This window comes from Anolis carolinensis, chromosome 4 (genome assembly GCF_035594765.1).
Source record: "Anolis carolinensis isolate JA03-04 chromosome 4, rAnoCar3.1.pri, whole genome shotgun sequence".
Taxonomy (NCBI): domain Eukaryota; kingdom Metazoa; phylum Chordata; class Lepidosauria; order Squamata; family Dactyloidae; genus Anolis; species Anolis carolinensis.
Window position 1 is genome coordinate 60,352,086 of NC_085844.1, and position 24,829 is coordinate 60,376,914.

Below are 24,829 nucleotides of genomic sequence, written 5' to 3' on the forward strand. Positions count from 1 at the left end.
CCGGAGCGGTACCTATTGATCTACTGACATTGGCATGTTTTCAAACTGCTAGGTTGGCAGGAGCTGGAGCTAACAGCGGCCGCTCACGCTGCTCCCAGGGCTTGAACCTGGGACCTTTTGGTCTGCAGCTCAGTGCTTTGCCACCGGGGCTCCATCTGGCAATATAGACTCATATAATCCAGTTCAGGGGCCCCTGGTGGCACAGTGTGTTAAAGCGCTGAGCTGCTGAACTTGCGGACCAAAAGGTCCCAGGTTCAAATCCCGGGAGCGGAATGAGCGCCCGCTGTTAGCCTCAGCTCCTGACAACCTAGCAGTTCGAAAACATGCATATGTGAGTAGATCAATAGGTACCGCTCCGGCGGGAAGGTAACGGCGCTCCATGCAGTCATGCCGGCCACATGACCTTGGAGGTGTCTATGGACAACGCCGGCTCTGGAGATGAGCACCAACCCCCAGAGTCGGTCACGACTGGACTTAACATCAGGAGAAACCTTTACCTTTATCTTATCCAGTTCAAAGAAGATAATTAGACTTAAAAACCCAGATATGGAGGCATGACAGTCCACTGAGTGAAAACCTTCTGAATTGCTCCATTCATGCTTCACAAGAAATAGCCCTTAGTGAACTTTTTGCTCAGCCTCCAACGCGCCACGCGAGCCGGGTGCGTGTGCTCTTTAAAAGGTGTCCCTTGAGAGGCTGGCGAGCGGCGGCGGGGGAGTGGCGAGCGGAAAAGTCCCCGAGAGGTCAAGAGAGGGCTCTCCTGGGACTCGGTGGCAGGATCACCACTTTCGAGGCTCGCCCTTCCCTTACAGCCGCGGAGGGAGGGAGGGAGGGAAGGGGGGAGGCCGTCTGCGCGTGGGCTGGCTTCCTGGGGGTGTTTTTGCGCCGAGGGGAGGCTCAGCCCCGAGAGCGGGCACCGGGGCGCCCGGCGGAGGGACTCTCTCCCTCTCCCTCCCCTTCCCCTCTCTGCCAAAAGCCAAGCCCCCTCTTCCATCCAGGAAGCCATGCGCCCCCGGTGACAGACAATGGAGGTGACGGACTCCGGCGGCGTGGTGCTCACAGCCTACCATTCCTACGCTGCTGCTGCTTCCCGGCTGCCGGGCAAAGCGGAGCCGGACTTCGCGGGACCCAGCCGCTCGCCCCTCAGGTACATTGCTTCTTCTGTCCTTGGTTGAGAGAGTGCTTTTGGCGCCTTTCACTTGGGGAGGAATTCCGACCTTGCCCTGCTGCCAGGGCTTGATTCTTAGCCTCGGCGGAGGAAGTTGGGGCGTGTGCGTGCTCCATTGTGCGGCTCCGTCGGCGCCCTTGGAGGCTCGGCGTGGCTGCGTTGCGTGGCGTGGGCCCCCCTCCCGGGGCTCCCTTGAAAGTCCCCGGAGAGCGGCGGGTCGGGTTTGTTGGCGCGCCGAGATTGGCCTCAGATAAGCGGAGGGGAAGTAATGCGGGAAGCGAGGGGCAGAGGAAGAGAGAGATGCACAAGTTCACAGAGAGGAAGGGAGAGAAGAAAGGAAAAGAGAGAATTAATGCACTTTTTTGACTTTAACTACCCCGGTCAATGTTAGGAGATCTTGACAGTTGTAGTTTAGCACTCTGGCAGAGAAGGTTGAAGAGTAGACCTTGTAAAATGACCACTCCCACCATGCCATTCCATTGCATTCATTCTACAGAAGTGGTTCCCAACTTTTTTTGACTACAACCCACTTGACCAGGAACCACTTTGACCAGGGACCACTTTGACTAGGGAACACTTGAACAGGGACCACTTTGAACAGGGAACACTTGAACAAGGACCTCTTTGAACAGGGATCAGGAAATTTGCATTGGATAGACCACATCAACTCTCATTTCTGATTCAAAACATATGCCACCCAGTAGTCCCCATCTGCTCACCCACAGAAAACCATATTTAATAATCTAGAGCTGATGTGGTCTATCTAATGCAATGGTCAGCTCTGCAGAAAGGAGCGGAAATAAAATAAATACAATAAAATAAACAAATGAAGAAGTTCGTGGACTGGATTTTCATTCTCTCAGTCCACTGCTGTGCCGTGGCCCACAGGTTGGGAACCACTATTCTACAGTGTAGATCAGTGGTTCCCAACCTTTGGGCGTCCAGGTGTTTGGGACTTCAACTCCGAGAAATCCCAGCCATTTTACCAACTGTTAGGAACTGTGGGAGCTGAAGTCCAAAACACCTGGAGGCCCAAAGGTTGGGAACCATAAGTGTTTTGGACTAGGCTATAACCTAGCCCAGGAGCCCCGGTGGTGAGGTGTGTTAAAGCGCTGAGCTGCTGAACTTGCAGATCAAAAGGTCCCAGGTTCAAATCCCAGGAGCGGAGGGAGCGCCCGCTGTTAGCTCCAGCTTCTGCCAACCTAGCAGTTTGAAAACATGCAAATGTGAGTAGATCAATAGGTACTGCTCCGGCGGGAAGGTAACAGCACTCCATGCAGTCATGCCGCCCACATGACCTTGGAGATGTCTACGGATTATGCCAGCTCTTCGGCTTAGAAATGGAGATGAGCACCAACCCCCAGAGTCAGACATGACTGGACTTAACGTCGGGGAAACCTTTACCTTTACCTTAACCTAGCCCCTACTCTGCAAGCCTTCTGCACACAACTGAAGACATGGTTGTTTCAACAAACCTTCGACCATATTTAGATGCCTTTCATGAATATATGTGAGGATCCATAGATTTCACCAAGCACTGTACATGACTGAGATTGACTATTGTTGTTATATACCTGCAGCTATGCTGTATTTTACTGGTTTTGACTAGGGGGTTTTATGAAGAGGGATATTATGTTGTTTGTTAATTAATTGTCCATGCTCTTTACTTAGGCCTTGGCCATTCCATGCACTTTATTATCTTTAGTTGCTCCCATCCCTAGTCACCAAAGAATATGCACTCTCAGGTTTCCATTTCCCCTTAAAATGGTCCATGTCTTATGGTGCTTGACTACTGATTGGGATTACCGTTTCTGTTTTAAGTTATTTTAACTTTTGTAAGATGTTATTATACTGTGATTTTATTGTGTTACTGTTTTTATTGATGCAATACTGTTTTGGGCCTGTCCCAGTGTAAGCTGCCTTGAGTCCCTAAAGTTTTATTATTATTATTACTATTATGGTTTCATATTATTGCTTCTGTAATTTTTTTATTTGTGTGTTGCACCTACATGAGTGCTTTGTAAGCCGCCCGAGTCCCTCTGGGAGATGGTGACAGGGTATAAATAAAGTTTATTATTATGACTATTATTATTATTATGAATCCAGTTTGACACCACTGGAACTGCCATGGCTCAATACAATGGGATACTGAGATTTGGTGTTTAGGCCACCATTCTTTGGCAGAGAAGGTTACAGATCTTGTAAAACTACAGTTCCCCACGTTCCATAGCATTCAGCCACAGTCATTAAAGCGGTTTCAAACTGCACTGATTTGACTTTAATGTGGCCTAGGCAAAACTATGCTTAGGTGGATCTGTAATTGATTAAGTGAACAAACCCAAAAGGTGCTCACCAATGCTTTCTCTTCATCCTGGAAAGAAGTGACAAGTGGAGTGCCATAGGGATGCATCCTAGGTCTGGTTCTGTTCATCATCTTTATTAACAACTTAGATAAAGAGTTAGAAGGAATGATCATCAAGTTTGCAGATGACACCAAATTGGGAGGGATGGCCAATATTCCAGAAGACAGGAGCAGAATTCAAAATGATCTTAACAGATTAGAGAGACAGGCCAAAACTAACAAAATGAAGATCAACAGAGGCAAATGCAAGATACTGTACTCTATTTAGGCAGAAAAAATGAAATGCAAAGATACAGAATGGGGGACGCCTGGCTTGACAGCAGTACATGTGAAAAAGATCTTGGAGTCCTTGTGGACAACAAGTTAAATATGAGCCTACAGTGTGATGTGGCGGCTAAAAAAGCCAATGGGATTTTGGCCAGCATAAATAGGAGTATAGTGTCTAGATCCAGGGAAGTCATGCTCCCCCTCTATTCTGCCTTGGTCAGACTACACCTGGAATACTGTGTCCAATTTTGGGCACTGCAATTGAAGAGAGATACTGGCAAGCTGGAATGTGTCCAGCGGAGGGTGACTAAAATGGTAAAGGGTCTAGAGAACAAGCCCTATGAGGAGCAGCTTAAAGAGCTGGGCATGTTTAGCCATGTTTAGAAGAGAAGACTGAGAAGAGACATGATGGCCATGTATAAATATGTGAGGGGAAGTCATAGGGAGGAGGGAGCAAGGTTGTTTTTTGCTGCCCTGGAGACCAGGATATGGAACAACAACTTCAAACTTCAGAAAAGGAAATTCCACCTGACCATGAGGAAGAACTTCCTAACTGTGAGAGCTGTTCAGCAGTCGAACTCTCTGCCCTGGAGTGTGGTGGAGGCTCCTTCTTTGGAGGCTTTTAAATAGAGGCTAGATGGCCATCTGTCGGGGGGTGCAAATGCAGTTTTCCTGCTTCTTGGAAAGCCGAGGTTGGGCTGGATGGCCCACGAGGTCTCTTCCAATTCTATGATTCTATGATAGTGTGGACGCAAATAGAGAAAGAAGCACAGAGAGAGAGAGAGAGAGAGAGAGAGAGAGAGAGAGGCCCCACTTGTACACCATATAACGCAGTTTCAAACTGTATTATATGGCAGTGTATATGGGACTAGAGTGAAGAGAGGAGTGAAGGAAGGAAGGAGAGGAGAAAGGAGAAGAAAGAAGAGAGAAAAGAACAGAATGACACTGTATCATTTATGTGTAAACATTAGTGAAGGGCTCCCTCTTTCTTCCCTCCACACCTTGATGTGGGTGCATCTACACTGTAGAATTAGCGCAATTTGACCCTACTTTAATGGTCATTACTCAGTGCTATGGAATTTTAGGAATTGTAGTTTACAAGGTGTTTGAGCTTCTCTGCCAAAGAGTGTTAATTCTTCACCAAACTACAGTTCCCAGCATTCCATAGCATTGAGCCATGGCCATTAAAGTGGTGCCAAAACTCCATTAATTCAATGTAGTTGATGCCCCCAATATTTAGTTAAAAGTTAAGTCATGTTGAGTGAATTCAGAATGATTGTCTGGGGAAATGTGTACAGAATTGCTGCCCAAGTGGCTTTTCCCTTGTTGCAATAATGGGGTTACTGATCGAAACAGACATACTGATTTTGCACTCACATATTTATATAATTTAGAATTTTCCAAGAACAGGTACAAATAATTACCACAGCAAATGGAGAATGCAAAATATATGTTGCACTATAAAATTCTTCCACTTTGTGGTTGTATGTCTTTAAGTCTTCTGACTCACGGTGGCCCTAAAGCTACACTATCACAGTGGTTTCAAGGGATGTGAGACTTGCCAGGTTCACCCAGCGGGTTTCCATGGCCAAGCAGAGAAATTTTTTTCCATGTCAGGAGCGACTTGAGAAACTGTAAGTCACTTCTGGTGTGAGAGAATTGGTTGTCTGCAAGGACGTTGCCCAGAGGTTGCCCAGAAGTTTTGATGTTTTTAAAATTCTGTGGGAGGCTTCTCTCATGTCCCTGCATGGAGCTGGAGCTGATAGAGGGAGCTCATCCGCGCTCTCCCTGGGTTAGATTCGAACCTGGCAGCCTTCAGCTCTGCAACCCAGCCTTCAAGTCACAAGAGTTTAACCCACTGAGCCACCGGGGGCTCAGCAGAGAATTAATTCCAGGTCTCCAGAGTCTTAGTCCAGTGCTTAAACCATTACACCATGCTGGCTCAAGCTTACAAGAGGTAATTTGTAAAAGGTTTCATCTAACCAGCAGCATTTTTTTCCCTGAGGCAGGAATTTCACAATATTAGTGTACATCTTGGAGACATTCCTTACATTTGTCCCAGATAAATTTGCTGATAAAGGAAATTGTTTCAGTAATATCTTCCCAGGCAACACCTTTGGTCTTGATAAAGCTGACCTTTCTTCTAAATAAGAAGCCGATTTTAGCTGACTTCTGCAATTAAGAGTGTTATTTGTGAACGTTTTACTTGTGTATAGCATTGGGGGATTTTCAGCTGCCCAAGAAATGAGAAGTTTTCTTCCTTTGGGTTTTTTTTTTAATACATTGAGGGTGGATATTAAAACCACAGAAGATAGAAACCCAAACACATATTTCACTTCCTAGTATGTGAAAGAAATACAGTTGTTAACCTGATGGACTTCTGTAGCTTTACTCATAGATTTTAAAAGGACCAGTAGATTATTTGCGAGAGCCAACATGGTGTAGTGGTTTAAACTATGATTCTGGATACTAGGATTCAATTCACTAATTAATCATGCAAACCCATGGGGCAAGTTACATTCAGCCTCAGAAAACTATGTGATAGATTTGCCATACATTGGAAATGACTTGAAGGCACACAATAACAAGAACAAGTAGATGCTTTATAGCAACCATATCATAGTCAAGTAACTAAGTGTCATCTGTCATCCTCTTTTAGGCAGTGCATGGACATAATAAGATGTAAAATAATAACTATAATAACTTTATTAATATAACCCACCTCCATTTCCCCGAAGGACTTGGGCGGGGGGGCTTACATGGGGTACAGGCCCAGAATAAACAGGGAATTCAAAGTACAACATTAAAACACATAACAAAAAATATGATTAATACAATTAAAAGAAAGTTAAAAACATAATAAAATACATCACTCAGCATCACAAAACCAAAAAGTGGGCATATTCAGATTTGTGAAAGAAGGGCAAGGCTTGTGCAAAACGCAGACCAATAGGACCAAAGCTGGGAATAAAATGCTGGAAAACCAGTACAATAAATAAATTAGGGCTGGGCAGGGATGGTTGCAAGCTAAACTGTTATTCAAAGGCATGCTGGAATATACAATGTTGGAAAATCAACCAATAGACAAGATAATTTCAAATGTTTCCATGGACTTTCTCTCTCCTCTGTAAAATGGCATAATTGAACCACCTCTCAAATGGCATAGATCATCAATGTTTTGTTCTTTATTCAATATTCAAAATGTAAATTAAAGTTCTTTAATTCAAAATATACCTTAAGATTTCATATTAGAGTGATATTATTTCTGGATTGTGTTGTTAGTTACTTTGTAGGCCAAAAGTTGGTTGGAAGAGCTAAATGTATTAAATACTATAGTGACTACTGTACATACGTAAGTGCTCTAGAACCCAGAATGGGTTCATAGAGTTCAGTGGATTCATTTTGAGGCCAATCTTGTTCTTTTCAGTATGGTATTCGAGAAGTGAAAAGATCATGAAAAATCTGTAGCTTGATGAATTTTTGCTTGTGATCCTAAAACCATAGGAGCATATGAACTCTGGTCAATTTAGATTAATCAGTGTAGCATTTCCTGTAATGAAGCTTTGCCTCTCCATGAAGAAGGAAAATGCTTTGAGTGTCTGCTTGCTGATGGTTCCAGTTTGTTCCTCTTTGAATTGATCAGGAGAAAAGACTGCAGTAAAAGAACAAGAAAGTGTGGCTGTTGCTGTCTTTTGCTACCATTCACATAGAGACCTGCAGCAGGGAAAATTCCAGCCCAAACACATTACAAAGGATAGTGTAGCCAAAATACTCTTCAGCTTTGTCAGTGAAGTTTTGTAGGATCGCTGAACAGGTGCGACTCTTGTCTTCTTTGCTGAATGCTGACACACAGGTATTCTAGTTATTTATCAACAGAATCCAAGAGTCTAGATTTTTCCTATTCTGATCTTCTTTAGTTAATGTAAAGCAGTGGTTCTCAACCTGTGTGTCCCCAGGTGTTTTGGTCTACAACTCCAAGAGATCCCAGCCAGTTTACCAGCTGTTAGGATTTCTGGGAGTTGAAGGCCAAAACATCTGGGGACCCACAGGTTGAGAACCACTGATCTAAACATAGACACATAACTCTGATCCAGAAAATCTGTTTCATTAGGGATCCTCTCTGTAACATAACGAAAGATGGTAGAAATGTGTTTCTTAAGATATGTGATATTAGGAACAGGCATTTTAAACTCTGTGTCAAGGACTGGTACCATGGGGAACCCCCAGTAGTGCAGTGGATTAAACCACTGTGTTGGCAGGACTGCTGACTTGAAGGTTGGATTGCTGACCTGAAAGCTGCCAGGTTCGAATCCCACCCGGGGAGAGTGTGGATGAGCTCCCTCTATCAGCTCCAGCTCCATGCGGGGACATGAGGGAAGCCTCCCACAAGGATGGTAAAAACATCAAAACATCCGGGTGTCCTTGGAGATGGCCTTGCAGATGGCCAATTCTCTCACACCGAAAGCGACTTGCAGTTTCTCAAGTCACTCATGATATGGGGAAAAAACATGCTTATGCCTATCGCTACAATTGTTTATTAACTGGAAACTGTCCATGGACTGGAAGCTCTTGGCTCATAAACCAGTTATCATTCCACAGACCACCACTTTGTGCAGAGAGGGCTTTAATAGCAAGTAGAATGGGCAAAATTTGCTCTTTTCCTTTTCTCCAGTGAGAGTCTCCACTGAAAGCCAGTCATTTGAAAAGAAGAATGAGCCAATCTGGTCACACAAAAAATCCTCTGGATGTAACACATTTGAAATATGCATTTCTACTGCTCTGTCTAATTGGTGTTGATTCACATGTTCAAAATAATAGTTTTGAAATTTGTTTGTACTCTAACCTTCTTAAACATGCTTGGAGCAAATAAAAATAGAAGCTATTATACGTAAAATATCGAAATAAAGCTCCTATGGTAGATATATGGATAACAACTGTCAGAAACTTTTCCAGTTTTTAAAATGTAGACTCACACACTATTCGGGAAAGGTTCTGCTTGTGAAGTTGCCCACTTCCTGCAGCTGTTTGGTTGCAATAACTAGCTTTTGCCATATGGACAGTCGGAAGCCCCATCTGTGTTTCCAAAACATGCTGTGGAAAGAGGTTGTATTACTTCAGTATGTGGGCCAATGGAATGCAGAATGCATGAAAGCAAATGTACTGACAGGTTTAGCAATGTCTTTAAAAGTCTGTGTTTTACTCCGTGTCCCATTCACTTCTTCAAATACCTTTTCATAGGTTTTCTTCTCACAATTGTCTTCTACTTCCCCATTCAAAGTTTCATAGAATCACACTGTAGTGTGCTCATATTTTGGTTCATTACAACTGCATACATTTATATATTAGGTAGCAAAAAAAACCCCTGGCTGTCCTGTGACTGTTTTATTCAGACAGATGCGAATTCTATGTAACTAATTTAACAGATATGCTTGCCAAATATTACAGGATAAGTGACATGATCAACTGCCATATTATTATATAAGAGGATTTGCAGTCTTTATCTTTTGATTTCTTGTGGAAGCAAACTGTGTTTTTTTTATCAGTAGAGCCAATGTTTCTGTTTAGCAATAGTGGTTGTACGTGGTAACATATTTTGAAAAGTAAAGCTTATCATATGAGAAACAAGTTTAGCTTTCCACCAAAATTCATGCTTTCTCCTTCCCCTATTCTTCTTCTGTGTGGCCAGGAAGAGGAGGCCCAATTTATATCAACTACAGTTTAGTTGTGATGGAACCCTCACATGTGGTTAACCCTTACTGTGATTTATTTTAAAAGTCAGATCATAGCTTGATACTGAGTTCTTTCAAACAAATCATAATTAAGAGCAACCAAATCACTATGCATCTATGATGATTGTCAGCTATCAATATGAATTCAAATTTGCAATGAAATAGACTATTTACTTTAAGTCAAGTTGATGCAGGTGAATAACAAGACAGGAAAAACCTTCTGTGTAGCAGTCTGTCAGAAGTAGATGACATGGAAGGTGCATCTTGTCAAAAGCGGTGGGATTGAACGGTCCCATCATATTGGAGATTTAGACACCTGTAGATGCTAATAATCTGACATTCCAGTTTCTCTGAATGCCTGCCAACTTCCACTAGGTTAGAATGGAGAGAGTCTTTCAGAAAATGGGTACAGGAAACAAGATCACATCACTGGTAGAGAGCACTTTCTATCTTATCCACTGTTTAATCACTTTGATACCACTCTTTCAGTCTGTATGTTGGTGGGTTGAAGGTTTAATCAAATTTGTGTTATTATTGTTACTTGTGTTCGAGTCATTATCCAACTTATGGCAGTCCTATCCTATGTCTCATCTACATGGGCCCAATAACCTTTGCTCACATTGTAGTAGATCCTGGCTGTCTTCATGACATTCTGCACTTCTGATGGGTATTGTCAGGCTAACCCAATTTAACTGTGTTAAGAAAAGTCAGAGGATACTTTGCCAAAACTCTGGAGTAACCTCACACTTCAGTGCAATGTGGACAGCAAGACTGGATCTCATTTTGATTGGTCCACTGTCCACACAAGTCACTGCCACCATTACCTTTTCCCTGTGCTCATTACCCTTCTCCTTCTTGGTGATGTAGTTACCTTTGCTGATATCATCACATGGGGTTAGGATTGTGGTTGTGGATGCTCCCAAGATTAGTCTAGAAATTTTTTTCCTCTCTAAATCATTTAAAACTATTTTTATTATGCATTTTTGTATTGTGTTTTTATGGAATTCATGTGTTCATTTAGATACTTATACTTAGGTAATGATTAATTTTATTTTTGTTTAGTAATTGATGTTTAGTTTTGTTTAGTTAATGATGTTTATTTTGCACTGTTTTGATTTATGTGTTGTTTATCACCAAGACATTGAATGTTTGCCTTTTTTTGCTTGGAAGCCACCCTAAGTCCCCTTGGGGAGATAAGGTGGCCTATAAATAATAATAATAATAATAATAATAATAATAATAATAATAATAATAATTGACCCATATTAACAGGCCAGTGTAGATGAGGCTGTAGGATGATTCTGAAAAGATTTTCCATTGCCTTCCTTTCAGGATGAGAAAGATTAATTTGCCCAAGATCACCCACTGGATTTCATGGTTTCATGGGACTTTGAACCTGGCCTCCCAGTATCCTAGTCTAACAATTGAACCATGGCATCTTGCTGGCTCCCTATCAGATATGGGTCTTTTATAGTAACAGTACAAACAATATGGTTTCAGAAGCATCAAGTGCTACTTTCTAGTAACAATCCCAATTTGTTAAACCAAGAAACCTATGATCTTATCCCTCCTTGAAACACTGGCAGCACATTATACATGAAGCATAAGAAAATGGTTTCTGTTATATATAAGATTCCTTTTGGCATCACATTGGAAACACCTGCAGTCTTAATTGTACTGTGGTAGAAAGATATGCTCTCATATGTTGAGTGGTCATCAGTATGAAGGAAACAATCCATGTTTTCAGTATTAAAAAGCAACCCATGAAATCAATTTCAGCTGGTGTTCAGGAGAGCATGATGGAATTTCTCCATGGGTGGTATTTGGCATTTATTACACTGGACAGCATTGATTCATGGTCTCCTGAATGCCAGAGGGAGCACAGAGACTTAGGCACCTGTTCCGCACACCCTGGCCTGTGATAACCAAGTTCTGGTTTTTCATTGAAACTGAAATTTGAACAATTACAAATCAGAAATTTCTCCTGATTCTTGAACTGGCATAACTAACTTCAGTATTGACAATTCTGTCACAAAGATCTGATTACATTGCAATCAATGGCAACAAAGGCAGAAAGGGATAGGAAATTTATCAGTTGATTCCTAGTGGCAGAATTCAAAAACAGTGTTAGTCTAGATAAGTATGAAAGGGACCCTTGAGCACTTTTAGAAGCAATTGAAAGAAGGAAGTTGATAGCACATGTCTACAAACCAGTAGATTCCTGGCTCTTCAGGCTAGATCACCTGCCACATCAATGGGTAACATACATTTCACATCAGAGTTGGAAAGAGCCCTGCAGTTGTGGAATCACTTTAGTCCAACTTGCTGTCTATTATGTGTATCCTCAGAAACACTCAAATTTCTGTTTAACCTGTGACGACAAATAAATCATTGTAACTCAGACTTTCCAGAATGACAGCGATTTTCTTTTATTAGTTGTTTGCACTATTACTGTACTTCTGTTTGGTCCTTCCTTTTACTCTTTTGGTTTTCCTTTTGCTGTGAAATATCAATTTTTGAAAACAAATAAATAAATTAAAGCCACAGTTAATCAGAAATGAAAACGAAAGTTTCCGATCTCCCTGCAGCTATGAAGGAGAAGTAAGGGAAGGTCATGAGTATGTGGGTAGGCTGGGGTCATTATGGTTGACATGTTTTATCATGACATATATAAGACTAACAATTTTGAAAGTCTTCATGTTGCTGCTTATACGGTGTATAACAATATACCAGAATAGGTCCCTCACCCCTGGTAATTGTTCTTTCAGTTGCTGCACATTTGCAGGAAATGTAAAAATATGTTTTATAAATATTTATGAAGTCCATTAAACTATTCTAATCTTCAATCACATGGTCTTTATTTGGAAAGACAAGTTCCTTCCAGGTTGAACATGCACAGTCACAAATTTTCATAAAACCATCAGGATGTGGTCATTTTGCTTTTTCACATAAAATAAACATTTTGGCTTCCAGCCATACTTTTCCTGATAGCCCTGGAATTTTTTTGTAGCAGACTAATTTTCATAGTTTGTTGTTTTTTCTGTAGCATGCTTCCCTGAAACAAACATTTATGACAAGTATGAGTTAAGCAGATATCAGAAGAACAAAAGGAAGATGTTTACAATGTATTTTAGTAGTCTTATAGGACAGGTATGGGCAAACTTGGGCCCTCCAGGTGTTTTGGACTTCAACTGCAACAATTCCTAACAGCTGGTAGGCTATTAGGAATTGTGGGAGTTGAAGTCCAAAACACCTGGAGGGCCCAAGTTTGCCCATGCCTGTTATAGAGTCACAACATAGTCCCTAGGAAGGGTTCCTATGGACAATAGAATGAAGCACATCTCTGTGTGGAAAATAGATTTTACCTCTGAAAATTATATGAAGATGAGATATCTCCTCTCAAGCCTACTGTCTTTTCTATTAGAACTCCAAAATATAGTGAAAAGCAGACCGCCCATAATTACAGTAGAGTCTCACTTATCCAACATTCTGGATTATCCAACGCATTTTTGTAGTCAATGTTTTCAAAACTTTGTGATATTTTGGTGCTAAATTCGTAAATATAGTAATTACTACATAGCATTACTGTGTATTGAACTACTTTTTCTGTCAAATTTGTTGTATAACATGGTGCTTAATTTGTAAAATCATAACCTAATTTGATGTTTAATAGGCTTTTCCTTAATCCCTCCTTATTATCCAACATATTCACTTATCCAACATTCTGCCGGCCCGTTTATGTTGGATAAGTGAGACTCTACTGTATGTCATGCAAGGATGAAGGAAAACTTTAGGATCCAAGGCCTTCTTGTGTCCCAATAGAATCCTGAAATGGTGGGGAGACGGATGACTCCTTCAGCTTCTGAACTAGTAGTTTATTTCTCTCCCAGTGAGAATATTAAAAGTTTCAAAAGGAGAGACAAAGTCCCCCTTTCCCCCTTTCCAAAGAAATTTTCAATCACCACGTATATATTGTCTGTCCTCCAGACACAAATCTACCAGATCCTATGAACTGGAAATACTATTACTTCTCTCTTCTCTGCTGCATTGCTTAGTTGAGTCCCTTTTGGGAGATAGGGTGGGACAGAAATAAAGATTATTATTTTTATTATCATTTAGATGGTCTTATTTGTTCTTTCATGGACTAAAACCCATGAAGCTTAATCCATTTGGCATATCCATATTTCTTCGTATCAGTAGCAAGCAACTGTGGTAGCTCGGGGCCAATTTTCCATTCCAGAACCTTCTGAGGCTCCAGGGATTGTAAAAATGCCAAAGCAAAACAAAAGCCCCAGGACTGGCTGTGAGACCACCTCTGGTTTTGGAATGTGGGGATTTCAAAACACCAGTCATGGTTATCATACTAGCGTTTTTCTTAGGATGTGCTTTTTTAAAAGTAGTGGGAAGCACAGGATCAGGTGAAGTTGCATAAAGTATTTACAACAGACAACTATAGCAAATTCTTTCTAAAATGCTCTTTCTGCCTCTAATCTTCCACCAATTAAATCTTCCACTTCCAACTCCTTAGCAGTTTGGACTAAAGTTCCAGGAAGAATACCTCAAGAAACAGGTATCTAAAAACTAGTCATGGGAATAATTGGGGGAAGGGGAGGGGATGAAAATTAAGCAGTAAAGAATTAACATTGGATTCCCAGTGGCGAAGTGTGTTAAAGCACTGAGCTGCTGAACTTGCAGACTGAAAGGTCCTAGGTTCAAATCCTGGGAGTGGAGTGAGCGCCCGCTGTTAGCTCCAGCTTCTGCCAACCTAGTAGTTCGAAAGCATGCCAATTTGACTATTTCTTATGAAGCTTTGTTGGATAGCTAAAAGACCAACAAGATGCAGTAATGTAATGATATATTTTTGGTATTATCATAGAATCATAGAGTTGGAAGAGACCTCACAGGCCATGCAGTCCAACCCCCTGCCAAGAAGCAGGGAAATCACATTCAAAGCACCCCCGACAGATGGCTTAAAAGCCTCCAAAGAAGGAGCCTCCACCACAGTCCGGGGGAGAGAGTTCCACTGCTAAACAGCTCACGCAGTGAGGAAGTTCTTATAGGAATCTTTTGAAACAATATTAAAAATGTGTTCCAGTCCAATTGGGATATTACTTTATAATGCACGGATACATTATGTGCCAGTAAATTACCAATTCAGCATACTGCCATAGCTCACACTGAAAGTGGATTGTGTGACTGGGGAAACAAGGACCTGATGCTGATAGTTTGGCAGCAGAGCTGGTTTGACTGCAGATTTATATACAAATGATGTCAAAACCCTTCTGTCAAGGTACAGTATAAACAATCTTAACTATTTTTATATGTTTATCACATTGTACCATCAACTTCCTTGGAGGAGGAGAATACAATAAAACAAAATGCTTCTTCCAAATACTTTAAAATTGTCCCAATGTTTTGGAAGGAAGAACAATTTTCTCAAAAGTACTGTCCTCCAGAGCTTGAGGGGGAGAACTCTTTTATCATTCCCAATGGGCACTGCTACGTCCAGTACAGGCAGTCCCTAAATTATGAACAAGATAGGTTCTGTAGGTTTGTTCTTAACTTGAATTTATATGTAAGTTGGAACAGGTACATTTTAAGTGTAACATACATATATGCATACATAGGTAAAGGATTGACATTGAGTCTAGTTGTGTCCAACTCTGGGGGTTGGTGCTCATCTCCATTTCCAAGCTGAAGAGCTGGAGTTGTCCGTAGACACCTCCAAGGTCATGTGGCCAGCATGACTGCATGGAGCGCCGTTACCTTCCCGCTGGATATCTATTGATCTACTCACATTTGCATGTTTTTGATTTGCTTGGTTGGCAGAAGCTGGGGCTAACAATGGGAACTCACCCCGCTCCCCAGATTTGAACTGCTGGCCTTTTGGTCAGCAAGTTCATCAGCTCAACAGTAACCCGCTACACCTCCGGGGCTCCATGTACATACATGCAAAAATATAAAAGGTTTGGAAAAGTTAACCTAGAGAAAAGTTAACACCCCTGTGGGGTTTGTTTTGCTGTCTGTGCCCCTGTTCAGAAGATTTCACCTCATTTTCGGTCCCCGTGATAATTAGATTTTAAAATTTTTTGCTTGTTGTAGAAGCAGGGATTGGTGATAAAGCATCAGTGGGGGTACCTTTTCTCCATGATAACCCTTCCAAGTGGTAGATTTTTCCTACTTCCTCTTGTCTCACCCCCATTCTTAACTATGGGTCATTTGTAAGTCTGATGTTTGTAACTTGGGAAATGCCTGTACCATCCCTAGGATGCTCTCTTGGGGAATTTTTTGTAGTTAATCATTCTCTAATAGAGTTGGGTAGATTTAGTTGGTAGGTAAAAGATCACATCTTATGGTGGTGGGGACACAACATCTTTCACAGGGTGTAAATTAAGAGCCAATTTCAAACAAGTATTTTTCAACCTATTTAAATTTATTGCTTCAAACTATTATTAAACCATACAGGAGGTAATGCATATAAATAAAGCAGACAATAGCAAACTTTTTCCCTGTATGCTCAAGAAAGATCTACAACATGTCCTTTGAGACTCTCACTAAGGAATGCAGTATTTATAGTCTTTATAGAATTTCATGTTGTGGTTGAAACTGGAGTTGGCTTCTCTGGTTACCTCAGCATGGTGCCCCTGCTGATTTCCCTGGTGCCTTTGTATGCAGAACTTATGGGAAACATCTGGCACTGTCTTTTTGATCCGCTTGTTTGGTTGAACATTTGGCCAGCTGCCCTCCATTCATTTTAATAATGTCACTTACTGCAGTCATTAAATGATGCTTGAAGTTGCCTGCAAAAAATAAGAAAATCTTGGCTCTTCAGATGAGTAGGTTATCCATCATGTTCCCCCATGAATATATATGTCATTCATTTCCACAAAAACAAGGCGAATCCTGTGGCTTCTGTCATCACATATAGTAAGGAATTTATAGCACATAGTAAAGTGGTGGAAGGATTTCTTTTGTGAGCTTAATGCAGAGGGAGAGAACCCTTCACAGATTTTATGACTACCACTCCAAAAAAGGTTAACATAGAACTCAGGAATGATGGGAGTTGGGGGCATCTGGGTGGAAAGAAACTGGCCCCAATCCTTGGATTGATACTACATGAACAATATATAGGATTTTAGAGGCTGCCGGGACCTAGGAAACAGAACAAAGATAAGCACTCCAACTGTATATCAGAAAGAGTGAAATCTGAGTCTAAGCCACTGCTCCCAATTGCTAGAAAAATGAAAAATGCATGTGCTATAGTATTTATGTTTCTTTTTGTCCCAGTACAATTACATCTGTCTAATATTCTGTAAAAGGTTCTTTGCACTAAAAGCATGCAGCAGATTTGGACTTCAGAAATGATCATAGTTGTAAGAACCACCCTAATGTACCTTGCTTAACTGGTCTAATGCACCAGGAATGGAATTACAGAATATAGATGACATAGACTGAAAAAGGGAAATCATCATCATCTAAGGGTTTACAGTGAAATTGTTCATATGAGCAAAACAAAACAGGGATTCAGCCTGCGTTAGTTGGAGTTACACTTTCCCTGAAGACACAGGTTCATAGTTGGGGTGTACTTTTGGACTACATCTAGACTGTAGAATTAGTGCATTGATGCCATCATTGTCATAGCTCAGTGCTATAGAATCTCGGGAGTTGTAGTTTATTGAGGCAGCAGCACTCTGCCAGAGAAAACTAGATCTTGAAAAACTACAACTTCCATGATTCTATAGCTTTAACCCAAGGCAGTTAAAGTGAAGCTAAACTGCATAGTGTCCCAAAAGTCTCCGTACATAGAGAAAAGGGGAAATTGTAGATAAATGTACCTTTATTTACAAAATATTAATTACAAAACCTTTCCAGTATAAAATATATATAATATGTATAAATATAGTATAATATGTGAGTTACTTAATGTTTCCTATGTATTGAGATTTTTGGGACACTCTTTACATTAATTATAAAGTGTAGATGCACCCCTGGACTCAGCTTTGAACTTGGAGGCCCAGGTTTTTGTGATGGCCAGGAGTTTTAACATTTAACATTTGTGTAGCAACTGTGCCCATTCCTTGAAACACTAGTGATACAGGGTTGCTGTGTTTTCCAGGCTGTATGGCCATGTTCCAGAAGCATTCTCTCTTGACGTTTCGCCCACATCTGTGGCAGGCATCCTCAGAGGTTGTGAGGTATAGGTGATACAGGTCTTAGTTACAATTCAGGTTACTGTGACATGCTCTACTTAGGACTGCCTTTCAAGAATGTTCAGAAATTTCTTTGGAGACTTACTTTATCAGTAATGCTGGTGCTCTCGATACCAGTAAAGGTGCTAGTTAAATTTGGTGCAGAAGAGTGGTTGGTGGATATTGCACACATTTAGCTATGAGGGAATGGGATTTGTTTTGTTTTGTTGTCTTATACACAAGTAAAAGAACTCAAGCTCTGAACTATGTAGCATGTGTAATACCCCTTGTACACTGCCATATAATCCAGAATACCAAGGCAGAATCCACATTATCAGCTTTCAACTGGGTTATTTGAGTCTACACTGCCATATAATATAAAAAGCAAATACTGTAATATTGATTTTATACAGCTGTGTAGAAGGAGCCTAAATCTCTCATAAATCAAGATGCTGGGTTTTTTTTTATTTCTGATATATTTGTTTTTTTTTTGGAGGGAAACATTTGAGGAAAATACATCTCAAAGTGAAATGATAAAAACTAAGAAATTTTAAGGCACCCCATATGAAAGCAAGAGAGGAAATTAGCTCTCAAAGGGAACTTGGAAATGTAATATACTTTACAGAGAAAGTTCCTGTAAGTGGTTTTAGTTGCTTGCTCTTTCAGGAAAAACAGTTGTGGTATTTAAGTGGAAATTAATAATTGATTCCATTTTCAGCTCAATACACTGAATTCAGTTGTGAAGAAAACATGATGAACATGTGCTTCCAAAGTCATTCTTTTATTGTTTAATTACCTTATCAGAACATTTTATGAAGAAACCAGATATATTTGTCTTTTTCTTCTTTTTCCCATTGATGTTTTGTTTTCTTGAATGAGAGATGAAATAGTACACAATGTATTTTGACTGGTAATTCTAGGAACCATCTATCTAGAAACACTTTTAATTACCTAAAATTCAGAATGTTGACCTTGGAATATACTTTTCTTCACATTGTTCATTAGTAAGACCTTTTATTTCATGGACAAATGTTCCTATTAACAGTTATTAGCCATATTGTTTTATCTATGTGTATCTTTGCAGTGAAATTATACTTGCTAACAAAGTTCATTGTATCAGATTTTATTATATCAGTTTTTATGCTATCAATGTGTACTTTTTTTTTTAACAGTTGTTAGACGACATGTGGATAACAGTGAGTCTGGGGCCATGGGTCCAAATGGCCTATCCCATCTTGTTATTGGCCTCTCCCTTTGCCTTTGTGTTACCACTGCTACCCCTTAGCTCTGGGGGACCCTGGGCATCACCTGTTGCATCTGCTGGGGTTATAACTTTGGTGTCTGTATCATTGAGGAAGGGTCAGAGTGACCACATGGCCAGGTGCTTGAGTAATGGCTGCAACAATGTGACAGGAGATGACCAGGCTCTCGCAGAGCTTCTGTCTAGTGAGGACAACCTAGTCAACATAGAAAAATTATTATAATGGCAGTGTATGCAAGTGGATAATGGATTGGGCCAACAGTGATTCTATTGAGCTGTCCACATAGCTGAAATCCCAAGTCATGAACCCTGAATATCACCTGATTTTGCATAATGGGCCCTCCCTGGCACTCCGAACAGTATTCAATGGGTGGGTTTCCATCAAAATGTCTTGCAATATCCAGAGAAGCCCATCTGGACAATGGTCAAGGGGATCCCCTTGATGATTGTGCAGTATCTTCTTCTTAAACTGTAGATCCCAACCCAAATGGGTTCCATGTTGGAGTCCCAAAAATTGATAAGAGTAACCGCTTTCTGAACATTATTTAGTGGCTGTTTTAGATCTTTACACAAATCTTTGGTGCAAAGTTCACAATGGACTCTGCAGAAGATGCTTTGGCTATATGAGGTCAGCTGAAAGGGGTCATGAGTGGAAAAGTTTAAAAGACCCTGCTCTAAGATATGGTGATATCTCTGCATCGTTCCTTGCTATATATTTTGATACAATACTTCTTTTTGTATCAAAATTTGATTTTTCACATATTATTTATCCCATTCAGGCAACATGTTTATACACACACAAACACATGCAAACATACACAAATAAACACATGCTTATCAAATTCTAAACCAAGTAGTGTACATCTGTCTTCTTGTTGATTCACAGATTGTGTGCCAAATAGTATATCTATCAAGTCTGAAGCTATGATCTCTAACCCCACAAAATGCAGTACATTTGAAACACTCTTATCTGCTGAAATCTGTCAAGCCAATGCAACTAATGCAAAATGGAATCATACATATGTTCTTCTTAGCTGTCAAATGTTGTTGAATCTTCCTTGCTTTGAATGTGACACAATAAGATTCATTTTTACTCTCGTAAAGCAAAAAAGATTGCCAGATTTGTTTTGCAGCTTAGTATTATTTTACTATAATCTGTATTTCATCAAAGACAGCTTTATCCTCCTAATGCAGTTTTGGCATTAATGGTTACTCTACATATATGTGTGTGTGTATTTGAAAGGACTTTATGAAGAAAGCCAAATTTAAATCCATTGCAGTGGTGAAACAGGAACTATAAATCATCCCAACACAAAATATGATATGGGTGCAATTACAAGCAGATTTGAAGTTAATTATCTGTTGTCCCATTTTATGAATCAATACAATTCTGACTAATCATTGTTTATCTGCATGGTTGAAAAGGAGACTGCAGTGTAAAGCTGTTAGAACAGAGTTTTGTAAAAGTTGCTGAAAGGCTGCGTCCTTGCCTGTTAAAACATTAATTTCTCTTCTCTGTTTATACTGAGATTGTCCTTAGGGAGGGATCTGTAACACTACCTCTTTTCCTTTTCCATTGATCCCATCCCTCTCATCACCAAAAGGAAGAGAGAAAGCTCAAATTTAGAGTTTCAATGGTTATTGAAAATTGGCTATCTTAAGGTCTGTACCTAAGCTATAGGATTTATCAAGGATGAAGTGGAAGTAGGTAGCTGACAGATGGTAGAAAAGTAAGGGAGATTGAGCTTCTCCCTTAATCTCAGCAAATGAAAAAATGTAAAAGCTCCGTCTCCCTTACTCTTCTATCTTCTGTCAGTGACCTACCTTCACTTCGTCCTTGGTACACATGTACCCTACCTTAACGGATTTGTTGGTTCCTTTCATATCTCCTTCCCCTTCTGATATCATCAATATTTTGTATGGGTTGCTGTGAGTTTTCCAAGCTGTATGGCCATGTTCCAGAAGCATTCTCTCCTGACATTTCACTCACATCTATGGCAGGCACCCTTCAGAGGTTGTGAGGTATAAGTATGAGAAATAAATAAAAATAAATAATGAAAACCTTTGACAACACAATATTTTGTATGATGCTTGAGTAACAGACTAAGAACTGCAGGCGATCAAGCTCATTGCAGACTTCACATAGAAAGTAGGCATTCAACACACGAAGTTCTGGTGGAGCTCTTTATGATTCCTTATACTGTATTTTTTTGATTCTATGGATTTCATCCCATGAGGGGGTGAAAGTGGGAGAAATCATATTTTTGAGTGACATTTCATGTAGCTCTGTCTCAAAACGATCCCAAGAAATTACCCACTTACTGATCCAGATCAGTACACTTTTGAAGATCAATATCCCATTCTAACGTGATCAAAGATAAGTTTTTCAGGATGGTAAGAATTCGTCTAAGATCATCACAAAGACTGTAATGTAATCTAGCTCTCCATCTATTGAAACAGCCAAGAATGTACTTTGTCAGCCTACACAGGCTTAACTGCAGTTGGCAGGGTTGGCCTAAATTTCAAGCTGTTATTAGCAACACAAAATTCTTGAAATTATTTCAGTGGGCATTGCCCATGCCAGTCAACTCCTAAGTAATGACTTTTCATTTCAGTACATAGTATATTCATTTTTCCACTAATGGGTTCCTCAGTGCATATGTGGAAAACCAAGAGTAAAAATAATCTCATGCCATTTGAATGTACACAAGCTATTGAAATCCTGAGTCAGTGTAGTGTAGTGTTTTGAGTGTTGCACTAGGACACTGAAAGGCCGGAGTTTGAATCCCAATTAAGACATGGAAACCTGGGCAAGTTGCCCTTTCTCAGACTCAGAGAAAGCCAAGGGTAAATCTCTCTAAACAAATTCTTGCTAAGAAAAACACAATAATAAGTTCACATTAGGGTTACCATAGGTCACAGCAACAATTGAAATCATAAAAAAATATTTTAGTTGATTCATAAAACATAGTAGGATGAGGAAGACTAAGTACATGGATTGCACTGAATCTATATTAAAACAGTTGTCTAGTTGTATCACTATGAATTCATAGTAGTGGGCAATCCATTCTGGTTTATCTTAACCTGCTGAATGTGTTGTGTTAATCAGTTGTTACAACTTGAACTGCTTCTCCTGTACTTCTGACCACCACATACAAAAATGACAATGGGCTGTTTTCTTATTCTAAAGAGGACTATGAAGGACCTATATATCTGGCATAATTTCTCTTATGTACTGACTATTTTGAAAAACAATTTAGTAGACAGCATGGGCAGCATAGTTGTACTATGTCTTTCTGGAACATAGAAGTAGCTTCCTTTGGGGAAAGAACAATATAATCATTTAATGATGGGCTCAGAGATTATATAACAGAATGCATTAGGCAAAAATAAAAATCTACTAACACTCAACAAAAGAACAATGAATTATATAAAAAATTATATAAAACCCCTATAAATACCTATTGTTTGTTATATTTTACTATATAGTTTAATATACAGAAAAATATGCAATGGATTTTTTTGAGACTTATTACCTACAATAAACAAGTTAAACCGCTTTATCAATAGTGACCCAATCTGCACTGCCATACAGTGCAGTTTAAAAATATATTATAAGGTCAGTGTAGACCCAGACCCCATCTACACTGGCATTGAATTAACTGCATTGAATCTATATATATAACAGGGTAATGAAATTTCGGCCTAGGACAAAACAACAAAACTACACATCCCAGAAACACTAAACTTGGCAGCACAACCCCTCATCCATGCCTCTACGTTCATACAACAAAAAGAAAAGAAAAATAAAGTCCTAATTAGAGGGAGAGGAATAATTGTTTTTATCCAATTGCTGCCAGTTAGAAGGTTAAGCTCCGCCCACTTGGTCTCCTAGCAACCCACTCAGCCCAGGGGACAGGCAGAGCTAGGCCTCACTTAGGCCTCTTCCACACTGACGATAAAATACAGATTATCTGATTTGAACTGGATTATATGGCAGTGCAGACTCAAGGCCCTTCCACACAGCTATATAACCCATTTATAATGAACTTAATGTCAGGGGAAAACCTTTACCCTTTACCTTAACTACTACCAATTCCTCAATATTTTATTTCCCATACCACCATACTTCGCCACAGCAACGCGTGGCCGGGCACAGCTAGTTGCATTATATAAGTCTACTCTGACCATATAATGAAGTTCCAAATTGCATTATATGCCATTGTAGATGGGGCCAGTGTTTATATTGCCCTACATTTGCACACTCTAACAGGATGACAGATATGTGATGATATTTTGCAAATGCATTCATGACACAGTTGTCAATGGCATAGGCATCCATGTAACATCTAGTAGCACTTCTGTGGTCATTACTTCAATTCATTGACCCAATGCAGACAACTAAAATTCTGTTAAAATCAATGCATGGTGGTGAAACTGAAATCGCTGTGACAGATTCTGCTTCATCCTTTATAAAGTGATCCAACTGGCCTACTTGGTACAAAAGTCAGTAGTAGTATGTGCATGACCTATATTTACATATCACCCATATTTGCAAAATTTGATGTGTGCCTTCAAGTTGTTGCAATCTCTGGTAACCCTAAGGTGTCTTATCACAGGATTTTCTTGGAGAGATTTGTTCATTAGCAGTTTGCCATTTCCCTCTGAAAAGAGATAGAGTGAATTGCCCAAAGGCATTTGGAAGATTTTATGGCCAAATTGGGATTTGGACCGACTCCTGAGTGGTTCAAAACTCCAACCATCACACCATACTTCCTCCCACTGGGAAAACTACAGAGCACATATCAGAAGGTTACTCCAGGCATGATTTTTTTGAAGCTCAGTGCAGAATGAAAGATCTAATCCCACTTTCCCTATTCCACCTGTTGATTATTTTCATACTTCAGGACTGTTGTTTTTTGCATTTATTTATAACGCCCCCAAATATTTGCTGGAACCAAAGACCAAGATATTGTGTGTGATAACCCACAGACATCATCTATGTTCACAAGACTTTTCCTCATTGGCCATTATTTGTTTTGGATCTAGCTCAAAAACCGTTTCTATACAAATGGAAATGTTATCACATGTTAACTTTGGACACAAAACTCCAAATAAAACAATGAAACAACACAGATTTTCCTTCCTTTTCTGACTGCATCACTGGAATCACTGGCTAATAGAGGAATTGGAAGGGAGGATCTTTCTTGTGAATTTCTCACTGTACTTTGCATTTGGATTTCTCTGAACATATATGCTTGATTAGAAAATGAAATCAAATGTGACGAAGTGAAGCTTAAGGATTCATGACATAAATGTCTTCAGCTGTTTCCATGAGAATATGGCAAAGAAAGATGCAAAATCTCTTAATTATTAAATGTATTGTTATGTAAACAGTCATGTTTGGAGTACTGTGATAGAATTGCTGAATCAGACAAGTAACAGAAGACCCAAGAGAAGAACTTAGTAATGTTTTTGCTTTAAATTCATCCCCGGATGATCACTTGTGAGTACAGTACTTTATTAATGTTTTTATTTTACATATACAGAATGATTTCTTCAGTTCCCCATTACATTTTTTGAGAGTACTGTATATGCTTTCCATATCTCCTGATTTAAGCCATTAGAGGTAATGGTTTTTCAAAAAGAACTTTTAAAAACAAAACTATTTGCTACCATGTCTCTGTATGGGTCTTGCTTGGATGATAGTGGTGGGAATAAACAATAATTTAGATTGTATAGCTTTAGGGGTAGTTAGCAGGAAAAGAATGGATTTGTGTACTGTATTAGTTCTAGGGGAAATTATTACTTTAATAATGCCCTTTTAAGCAAAAATATGGAGCTAATAAAAAT

At 39.9% G+C, this 24,829-nt stretch overlaps 1 protein-coding gene across 1 annotated transcript in view; it reads left to right on the plus strand.

Moving 5' to 3' along the window:
• The first annotated feature begins 824 nt into the window (after positions 1 to 824).
• The window catches only part of arhgap28 (Rho GTPase activating protein 28), a 92,942-nt gene continuing 68,937 nt past the window's right edge, over positions 825 to 24,829 (plus strand). The window contains exon 1 of the mRNA XM_062980497.1: positions 825 to 1,147. Coding sequence (XP_062836567.1) covers positions 1,026 to 1,147 — 122 coding nt within the window. The 5' untranslated portion in view covers positions 825 to 1,025. The remainder of the gene's footprint in view (positions 1,148 to 24,829) is intronic.